Consider the following 11,255-nt stretch of genomic DNA (forward strand, 5'->3'; position numbering starts at 1 on the left):
TAAATGAAATCAGTCTTCAAATTTGACATTATTTTCAGAGTTTGCATTGTAAAATGTTAATACTGCATATGGGAATGAAATGCTATGGGTTATTAGCATGAAGTCATTCACTGTGTTGTCTTGAATTGAATATTGACCCACTTGACATAATATCAGATACATATGAAAAACATTGGTTCACTAAAAAAAGGCTTTTAATCACAGTTAACAATGCACTGTTTAATGTAAACGTAGTAGTTGGATATAGACCTTCAGCAGATGTTCGCTTTGCTCTTAACTTACAGTAAAGGCTACCTGGATCCAGGATCCTTTTTCAGTTCTCAAGTATTTATGTTAGTTTTGCCCGTTACAGTTACTGACAACTTCACCGGACTCCCGTGTGGGCAGAGCCTCGCATGCCGAGGCCGATTTTTCTTTTCTCGTGTCCTTAGCTGGCTTAGCCCTGTCCACAGCAGAACTGATTATGCTCGCATCAGGATTCTTTCTTCTTTATCCAGGCAAGATCAGGCCTTTGTGTCTTTCTCTTCTCTCCACTTACACAATCAACATGATGATTATCTGCTCCCTTTGGCATGGCAGCCCCATGGATATAATTACCCGGGCCTGGGTTTGGGAGGATTTGCTCTCTCAGTTATTGCTCTCTCTGCGCTCATCTCGTAGTTATTGCTCTTCTGCGCTGCAGCAATGTAAATCTTGAATGAAATAAATAAGTGTTTGCCAAACCTGTGGCAGCTGACCTTTTCGGAGCGAGTGCACCAGAGCTGTGTCCAACAGCAGTGAAATCCTAATTACCTGCTGCAGCCTGGAAGCCAACATAAGAGCGAGCAGGAGAATAAGGCAGAGGTCCTGCTATGCTCATGTTGAAACACTGAAGTAAAAATGTTGATAAGCTCGCCCTTTTTGGCCACATTTTTGGAGTACCAGTAAAGATGCAAAGCTGAGTCAGAACTCATTTTAATATTGTTGTTATGCTTGTCCTTTCTCTCTCTCTCTCTCTCTCTCTCTCTCTCTCTCTCTCTCTCTCTATCTCTTTCTCTCTCTCTCTATCTCTTTCTCTCTCTCTCTATCTCTCTCTCTTTATCTCTCTCTCTCTCTCTCTCTCTATCTCTCTCTCTCTCTCTCTCTCTCTCTCTCTCTCTCTCTCTCTCTCTCTCTTGCGTGCGCTCCAGTGTGCCAGTAAGATAAATGGAGGGCAGTTCTCCAGTTCTAAGGACTTTCCAGACGAGGTTCTGCGTTTTGTGCGTACCCACCCACTGATGTTTAACGCGGTGCGGCCTCGTCAGGACCGGCCCATCCTGCTGGAGACCGGCGGCCGCAACTTCACCCAGCTGGCCGTGGACCATGTGGAGGCAGAGGACGGACACTATAACGTGCTCTACATCGGCACTGGTGAGCTTTACACACACACACACACACACACACACACACACACAGGTACGTAGAAAATATAAATACATATACACAAATATAAATACATAAATATGAAAACATTTACATTCATGTGCAGAGAACACAGTCCCCACATCTTCTCAACCTTTCCTGAAATGAAAACATTTACATTCATGTGCAGAGAACACAGTCCCCACATCTTCTCAACCTTTCCTGAAATGAAAACATTTACATTCATGTGCAGAGAACACAGTCCCCACATCTTCTCAACCTTTCCTGAAATGCGTAGAACCTATCATGACCACCAGCTGCGATCCCTGTTGGAGTCAAACGGAGCCACTCTCCCTAAGCTTTTAATCAAGCCTGGAGTTGGTTTCTGTTTGTTGTTGTTGTTGTTGTTGTTTTTTTATTCACAACACAGTCCACCCGCTTATCAGCTTTTAACAGGCTTACAAAGAGGCCCTCTAACAATAAAGAGGTCACAATATCAAAACACATGCAGCGGCTCTGGACACTCTTCGTGACTGTGGGTTAATCACAATGACAGGCAAAAACCCGCTATCATCTCCCTTCCCCTTCCTCTTACTCTGCAGATAAATCTGTTGTGCTGAAATACATCACTATCTACAACAAAGAGTCTGACACCATGGAGGAGGTGCTCCTGGAGGAGCTGCAAGTGTTTAAAGTAAGTGTTGCAACAAAAAATCCAGTGGTGTTTGCTATTTGCGCGGCTAGCTTAATGATAGCGCTCGCAGCCAGATGGTCTGGGCGCAGAATTTACAGGAAAGATGTAGTACGTCAGTGAGTCCACAGCCTACGCCTCTTTCACACAAATAGCTGGGAGGAAAGAGCTGTTATTGTTCTTATCTATGAGGAGTGTTGCTGAAAAAAAAGAAAATATTTCAAATGGTAGTGAACACATATGCTGCTGATGTTGGGGGGAAAAATATTCAGAGAATTTCTCTAGTTTGCGTTAAAGGCTTCTTCTGGGGATTGTGAAATGCATTTTATATAACATGCTTGAGGATAATTGATTCAGCATGGTCCTTGTGGCAGTGTAATTAACAATGACAAAAAGCTATCCAAAAGAGGCAGTAAACAATGTATCTTCCACTGGGGTATAAATTCTCTGCAGTGATTTTAGAGACTTTTTAATGCTGAAGGGATGGGTGTGTGTGTGTGTGTGTGTGTGTGTGTGTGTGTGTGTGTGTGTGTGTGTTCGGTTGGGGGGTATGGGGTTTTTTGGAGAAATTAGCATTCACAGTCAGCTAAAAATCCTCACCACTTACCACGGGAATTATTCCATTAGTGTTGCTAATTTATATTTGTTTCTCTTGTTTGCTTGTAGTGTTTCCTGTATAAATGTATATCTTTGAATAAATATCTTTTCACCTCCTCAGGAGCTGGTGCCAGTGACGGAGATCTTGATCTCCACTAAAAGGGTAAAGACTGCACTCACACACAGGCCATGCATTACTGTCAGCCAATGGATTGTGATGTACTGAGGACAATTTGTTGATTACAGTAATAGGACCTTCACGTTTGGCCTCCCACCACTAGATGGTGTAAATGAGCAGCACATGTTCGGCAGTAAACACAGACAGTGGAAATGGGCCACAGCTGCTGCAGGTCCGGTCACTCCACACCAAGCCCGGTCTCGAACCACTCCAATAATCAGCTACTGTTTTAAAATCTACCATAAAACCCCTGCACTGCATTTCACTCCAGTCAGCCCTTGCCATCCAATCAACTAAATCAGTGGCATTGTATTGTTGAAAGAATTTCTCCATCCAGAAATCCTATTTCATTAAATATCTTCTTTCTCAATGCTTCCCCTTTCACCTGTATTGTGCAGCAACAGCTGTACGTGGGGTCGGAGGTCGGCGTGGCACAGACGCGCCTGCACCAGTGTGACCTTTACGGCTCAGCGTGTGCGGACTGCTGCCTGGCACGTGACCCCTACTGTGCCTGGGATGGGGTCACCTGCTCACGATACTACCCTGCTGGTCACTACACCAAGAGCCGGTGAGAGCCCAACAACACAAGCATACATACACACGCACTCATCATCTCTCAAACGCACACACACACACACACACACACAGACACATACAGTGATCATGCACATAAGAAGTCGTACATTAAATGAAAAAATATGCAGTATATGTATCAATATGCATGGCACACCAATATCCAAGCGTGCAGCCACGTGGACACATTTTGGTGGAGTATTTAGACACACCCTTAACACAGCCTGGGCTGAGATAAGCAGAAACCCCCCTGTTGTGACCTGGAATAGGCAGCAGGCCTGAGGATGATGACATGACTACAAAAAACCTGGATCTAAATAGGCTGGTGCTCCAGCAATGGCTCTTCTGATTCTATGCATCGGAGTAAATAGTCCAGAGCTTCATTCACTTCATGCCTTAAGCATTTCCACTATTGAATGTGTCCTTTTAAGACACCAACGTCTTCCTTTCTTTGTATCTGATCCACCTTTCAGAATCCGTCCAGATGTTTCATGTCTTGAGCACTTTGTGAGGTGGACGACAGGTGGCACGGATGTGTCATAACAGGAGTTGTCAGGTGTCCCACAGTTAGAGAGGGGGCGGTGCTACATAGGCTTCACACCCTCATTTTAACACACAGCACCTGCCGACAGAATTTGTGGTGATACCTCGCTCTGAGCCAGAGAAAAGTAAATGTTGTAAAAAGGGTGGGCCTGGTTGTGAGACTGAGTGAGTGTGTCCGTACGCGTTCAGGTGTTCAATCTAAACACATTTATCACAGAGCAGATACCTTCCTCTTGCTGCAATTTCTGCTCAAGGTTATTAATTCAGCTGATACAGATATCTTACAAAGACAAAAAAATTTACAAATAATGATTTCGAGAGGAGCGTAGGCATTCTCTCTTCTAAATAATCTTCATTATTTGAATTCTTGTCCCAAGCTAAAACGGTCTTTGCTGACATTTATAATTGCTCCATGGCTAATAAAAATGACACCGTGACACAGCACCCATCCAGATGCCCCGCGGCTCCCGTGACCCACGACCCGTCTCTTACCATATCTGTCTATCAGCATCCCTTCTACCCGCTGCCAGCATCCCCAGGGAGTGGTCTGTAGGTCAGCCACTGTAGGAACGAGTCAGCACTGTGGTATGAAAATACACACCGATAGGTGTGTGTGTGTGTGAGAGTGCGTGTTTTGTGTGCCTCTGAGCTTGCCTGCGTGCACATGTGTGTGTCTGTGTGCGTGGATGGTTGTGGGGGTGTGTATACTGCCCTATGCAAGAAAGAAGCAGAGGGAGGAGGTAGAAAAACACGATAGATGAATAGATAGATAGATACATAGATAGATAGATAGATAGATAGATAGATAGATAGACAGACAGACAGACAGACAGACAGACAGACTGACTGACTGACTGACTGACTGACTGACTGACTGACTGACTGACTGACTGACTGACTGACAGACAGACACATAGAACGGAATAAGGAGGTTAAAACAACAAAGCCCTGTAGCTCACTAGCATTAGAGCTGTGATGTCGTCAGAAGCTGAGTGGCAGCAGCGGGCTCTCTCAGCGTGAGCACATCTCTCTCTGAGTGACACGTGGGCACGTGGGCACGTGGGCAGGTGGATGGCCTATGGCACTGATAGCGTGGACACTCATCCAAGCTGACGGCGTGCATGGGTGTTTCCCTAATCCTGCATCAGGAGCTCTGACACATGCCTCCCCCCCCCTACACACACACACACACACACACACACACACACACACAGACACACACACAGACACAGTCATACACCTCCTCCTCCTCCTCCTCCTCCCGGGCTGCCTAGTCACGTTCGCCTCTGTGCCGAGTTTGATTTCTCTCTCTCTCTCTCTGTCTTACTTAAACTCTCCCTGCTCATTCCTTTTTTCCACCATGTGTGTTTGTCTGTATGTGTCTGGTTTTAATTCCAATCTCGTTTGTCTTTCAGTCTTTTTATCCCCTCATCTGTTATTATGCCTCACAATCACTCCCCCATCTCCCTCTTTCAGGGATTGTTTTTTTTTGTGTGTGTGTGTCCCTGTCCTTGGTGATTTCACGCTTCACGCAGGTCTGGCGAGGGTGTCAAACAGTAGGGATGATTGACATTGCACAGAGCCAAGTGTCAGTGTTTTTACTGATTTCTTATGTGTGTGGGCTTGTTGTTTATCATTACAGGCGATTCAGGAGGCAGGACATCAAACATGGCAATGCTGTTCAGCAGTGTAATGGGCTTCAGATCACTGGTGAGCTGGCTGGTGGGGGTCTTTTGCTATGTGGGTGTGCGTGTGTATTTGTTTGTGAGTGTGTGTGTGTGTGTGTGTGAGAGAGAGAGAGAGAGAGAGAGAGAGAGAGAGAGAGAGAGAAAGGGAGGGACTGAGAGAGAAAGAGGAGAAGGTTAGAAAAACCCCTCAGACAGTGACAGAATAGAAATGGAGCAAGAGAAAAGAACAGAAAGAGACAGATAGGCGGGAAGAGAGGTTACAGATAGCATAAGAAAGAGTGGAAGGGTTTCATGATCAGTGAGGCTTTGTTTAACATTTTAAGATGGGAATATCCAATACCCTACATTATCTTAATACTGAGGTTATATGATATCTCTGGCTAATTGTCCAAAATAGCTTTCTAAAATAGTGAAAATATAATAATTAGCGAGCTAGCCTTCAGGCTAACCAACAGTATCTTACCAGCTAAACTATAATAGCTAGCAATCACATACTAGCTATACTATCACATACTGAATGATGAGAAAGACAACTAGCTATTGAAATAGAGCCATAGCATAGTTGTAGTTCATTATGTTATTCTATCAAACAAGCCATGGCAAGAAAGCTGAATTGCATTGGGGGAATGAACCATTTTTTGTGACTGTGAATTCTGTGACTAAAAACAACCCATCAGCAAGCTAGTGCCTTGATTAAACCACATCTGCCTAATGTTGAACACATATTTATGCGCAGCGTCAGATAATGTATACAAAATAAACAAATAGCAAATTCATTCACTTTAACATGAAATATTGTGAATATAGGTAATTTATTGCTAACATGAAAACATCTTACAATTTTCTCAAAACCTACACAGACACAGGCAAATCTGCACAACCATCCAAATCCAATCCAAATACAATCAGAATAGAGGGATTAAAAAAAAAAGAAACGTTTTAATTTGTACTGTATGTTCAGGGCAATCTACATTATTTTGAACTAAAACCATGGTACTGTTACAGATTACACTGTCACACACACACACTGTCACGGTGAGAAAACACTTGTCAAGAGACATGCAAAACAATACCGTCGAACACCTTTGCACTGACAAATAAGGAGTGCAAAAGAGAAGAGTTCAGACATTTCCTATGCTTTATTTCTAACAAACAATAGTATGTAATGTAATTGAATGTAATTGAAATCATCATTGTCAATATTGTAACTCTTCTCTGGTCTGTGTTTGAGCCCTATAATTTCAATTTCACACAGGTATCCTGTCCTAGACTAACCCCAAAACTTAGTTACACAAACTATAATTGAGATATTTTGCTTCAACATTAAACTCATCTTATTCAAACTCATTTGCTTTCTCTAACATTACAATGCACTTCCTGAAACCAAGACAGTATCTAATATGTAACACAAACATTCTGGGCCATTACCATGATGGCTTTTAGATGACCACCTGCTCCTCTCCTGGGGTTTGTAATATTCAAACCCAGTGGGGGGTCTGACCTGACTCAGAGCCAGCCCCAGGGTTCTGATGAGCCCCCTCCCCCAGCACAGCCGTTCTGGAGCAGCAGGTCCAGAACCAGTGCTCTGGTTTGTAATCTAAAGCAGAGCAGTGCATATCAGGATTGTGGAAAAGGGGGACAGTGAAAGGCTGTGAAAATACAAGTTCTGATCTCGCCTGGCAAGCATTCACATAACAAGAGAGAGCGCGGCTCCAAAGAAAGGTTAACATAACCCTGTGGATTTGAATGATGTGGAAATGCAATCAACATGTCCAGTGTTGTTTATTTTTGTACTGGATTTGGTGTGTATGTGTGTGCATGCAAATAAATACTGTGTGCACTGTAAGTGTGTGTGTGTGTGTGTGTGTCTGTGTATACACACTTGACTTGCGTGCATTGACAGACACACACACCTACTCACACAAATGCACAAAAACAGACGCACACACTCACACACACATCCATCAGTACCAACATCTGAGCCTTGGCAATTACCAGTATGAAATCACAATTAATCGCCATGGCAATGGAAACCATATTTCAGAATATGAAATTACCTTCAACCATTTTCCTTCTTTATTTGTTTATATATTTATTCATGTCCAATTGCTCCATTGTACTGCACATGAAATGACAATACTCATTTATTTCAGACAGATGGGAAAGATAATGAATTCCCATCATGTTCTCCATCCACTTGTTCCTCTGCAATTGAACTTTTATTGTTATGCTCTTCAGACCAGTGACACTGTATATAAAAATGTAATATTTTGGGTTCTGCAGCCCATTGGTATGAACAGATCCCATTGTAAAGATGAGCATGAGTGCACATGAGATAGAGAGAGAGAGAGAGAAAGAGAGGGTAGTGGCAGAGAGAGAGAGAGAGAGAGAGAGAGAGAGAGAGAGAGAGAAAGAGAGGTGGGGTAGTGGGAGAGAGTGGAAACTGATATAGAGAGTGAGAAGAAAATCAATCCTTCTTCAAGTGAAGGACAGATGTGTAGTGAGTGCCTATCATCATAGAAGTGACAGAACTTTAGAAAAGCTTAAGTCAAGACCAACACCCGTGTGTGTGTGTGTGTGTGTGTGTGTGTGTGTGTGTGTGTGTGTGTGTGTGTGTGTGTGTGTGTGTGTGTGTGTGTGTGTGTGTGTGTGTGTGTGTGTGTGTGTGTGTTGTAGAGGACCACAGAGGCAGAGCTGCGGAGAAGCTGGTATATGGGGTGGAGAATAACAGCACTCTGCTGGAGTGCAGCCCCAGATCCCTGCAGGCCAGACTCCTTTGGTTTCTGCTGAGAGGAACTGACATGGAGGAGGTGAGCTACACACACCCACCCACACCGAACACACACACTCACATACACACACACACACACCTAACACACACACGCACACAAACTGGATGCACCTTGCTGTCAAAAGCCTCAATTGGGTCTGAAGTTTTAACCCGAGTTGGACATAACCTGTCAACCTTCTGTCCAAGACCGACCATATCTGACAAACCATACTGAGCTTGAATTCAAGCTTGACTTTCACCCAGTTAATGGTTTACTGATCCCGGCCCAATGTTAATTCAGAGACCAAGAAAAAAATTGACATTTTTTTATTAATTAGATGGAATCATTGTTGAAATTATTATCAATGAGCTACATTACATTTTCCCAAGATATATCTGCCACTGTGAACCATAAAACCATCTCGTCAATGGCAAATAGTCCATTTTTTCCCCTCAAAGTGCTTCAAATTGCCGTTATTTGGAATGCATGAAGTGATAAGTGTTCACTCTCAGCTATTAACCATGGCACTCTGGAGAGAGGACATTTAATAGCACCTGTTAGCAGACCACAGGGTGTGATACATATGAGACTTATGATAGCATCTGTCTTCTCCGCCCTCTCTTCCAGCTCCACTATACATCAAAGCATTTGTGTGGGTTTCAGGTCTGGCCTCGTGTCTGTGTGGAACCCTGGGAAGGCTCTCTTATCTTCAATTTCCATCCAGTCTTAAGAAATGCTAATGCATGGCTCCTGTGTGGAGGCCTTGAGCGTAACCTTACAATCAGTCTTTAATGAACGCATTTAAACCACAGGGCAGAGGGACTGTTATGGCCGCCTCGAGCCTTTTATAAGCCAATTAACTTCAGCGTGCCAAATAACTACATTGGAACAACCTGGCCAGAGGAAAACTGCCTGCTGATAAAGAGCCACTTGTTCTGTTTGAAGTTGGGCTAATGTAAGGAGAAAAAAAGAACTTGCTGCATCCTTGAGCCTGGCTCCCGCCTTTTGCTCCCAGCTCAGTTTCCACCAGAATAATAGTCTGGGACTGATATAACGTCCAGTTGGGTTGGCCAAGCGCAAAGACGTTGAAGTGAAGCATTTGTTTAATTTGTATAGTTACAACAATGGCAGCAGTGCTACAGCTTGACGAAGCGATGCAAACAGTAATAGCAACGCTACAAAACATTGGAGAATTAAAGTCAGAGCAAGAATAAAGAGTGCATTTATTCATCTCGGGCAAAGACACTGTTACCTTACTGCCGACGGGGTTTGGGAAAAGACTAATATATCAGCTTGCATTGTTAGTGGTGGTGGTCAATGCCGATTGGTTAACGGCTGGTCCAGTGGTTGCAAAATGAATCCAAAGTCTACGCCCATTAATATGTAACAACTGGAAACCATCCCCAATAGAGCAAGGCCAGATCCTCTTCAAGAACTGAATTTGGGTCCGGCTATACCAGGCTAAATATTCCTGTCTGTAAGATGCCACTCAGAAACCTGGGTACACCTTTGCCTTTGTTTATAGCTTTCTTATTTATATAACCTATATGCATTCTATAAAATATCTGTACTTCATAATACATGTCTGATTTATAGTCAGAATAAAAGGTTAATCATCATATTAATAGAAATGAATCATCGAGAACTGAATAATTCATGGTCCCCCTCCATTCAAATCTAAAATCATGACAAAGCAACAGAAGCCACACATCCATTAAGATGTGCTAGTAGTATGACACCGTAAAGCATGCAATGAAAGTGCTCTTGGTAACATGCGTCTGCTGAAATCTCGTCAGATCCCTGGGGATGAGCGGGTGGTGAGGACCAGCCACGGGCTCCTGTTCCTGCGTGTGCGCAGGGCCGACGCCGGCACCTACCTCTGCCAGTCGGTGGAGCACGGCTTCGTGCAGCCGCTGGCCCGCATCACCCTGGAGGTGCTGGAGGAGGAGCGTCTGGAGGGGCTCTTGCACAGAGGAGGCGGCGGCGGCGAAGGGAAAGAGGAGAGGGAGGATGTGAGCGACGGCGGTGGCCCTATGTACAGGTCATCCGCGGCCCTGCCCTGTCCCTTCCCCAGCCTCCCCAGCCTCCCCACGGGGCCGGCCACCTCCAAGCTGTGGTACAAGGAGTTTCTCCAGCTCATCGGCTACAGCAACTTCCAGCGCGTGGAGCAGTACTGCGAGCGCGTGTGGTGCTCGGCCTCGGACAAGAAGAAGAAGAAGATGAAGGCGCTGGCACCCAAGTGGAGGTTCCCCCAGGGTGCCGAGCGGCGTGCGAAACAGCGGGCACCGCGGCACACTCCAGATTAGAGTGATTTAAAAGCAAAGGGAGGCCGAGAAGGAGAGAGGGAGGGAGGGAGGGAGGGAGGGAGGGAGGGAGGGAGGGAGGATGAGGAATTGGGCAAAAAAAAAAGGAATGGAATCCAGACAGAAAACTGATAACAGTACCATGAACTTTGCCTCACAGCAGAGTTGTGGATAGCGCAGACATTTCAAACATAATCAGTGCTACAAATGTGGGAAGCAAATGGTGCAGTCTGTCTGCAGTGGGGAAGGGTTGAATTAGACCTGACATTCGTGACCACATTCACTCAAACTGCGAACAATGGAGGATAATAGGATAATGTGATAATCACATGCCTTCTTGCCTCCCCTTGTAAAGCTGGACTGATTTTAGACTTTGGGGAAATGAGGACATTTGGATGCCATTGCTGTTGCCATGGTTATGTCAATTTAACACAAATGCTCTGCAGGTCAACTCTCCTGTAACTGACAGACTGTGTGCAGGGCTTTCTTAGTATGTAGGCCTCTCTGTGCATTTCCCTGCCTGTTTTTTCT

At 44.6% G+C, this 11,255-nt stretch overlaps 1 protein-coding gene across 1 annotated transcript in view; it reads left to right on the plus strand.

The window, feature by feature from the left end:
- sema3e (sema domain, immunoglobulin domain (Ig), short basic domain, secreted, (semaphorin) 3E) overlaps window positions 1–10,761 on the plus strand; it is a 46,199-nt gene extending 35,438 nt beyond the window's left edge. The window contains exons 11-17 of the mRNA XM_031565371.2: window positions 1,170–1,389; window positions 1,983–2,074; window positions 2,790–2,831; window positions 3,245–3,414; window positions 5,605–5,672; window positions 8,327–8,460; window positions 10,218–10,761. Coding sequence (XP_031421231.1) covers window positions 1,170–1,389; window positions 1,983–2,074; window positions 2,790–2,831; window positions 3,245–3,414; window positions 5,605–5,672; window positions 8,327–8,460; window positions 10,218–10,727 — 1,236 coding nt within the window. The 3' untranslated portion in view covers window positions 10,728–10,761. The remainder of the gene's footprint in view (window positions 1–1,169; window positions 1,390–1,982; window positions 2,075–2,789; window positions 2,832–3,244; window positions 3,415–5,604; window positions 5,673–8,326; window positions 8,461–10,217) is intronic.
- Window positions 10,762–11,255: the final 494 nt, after the last annotated feature.

This window comes from Clupea harengus, chromosome 3 (genome assembly GCF_900700415.2).
Source record: "Clupea harengus chromosome 3, Ch_v2.0.2, whole genome shotgun sequence".
Taxonomy (NCBI): Eukaryota; Metazoa; Chordata; class Actinopteri; order Clupeiformes; family Clupeidae; genus Clupea; species Clupea harengus.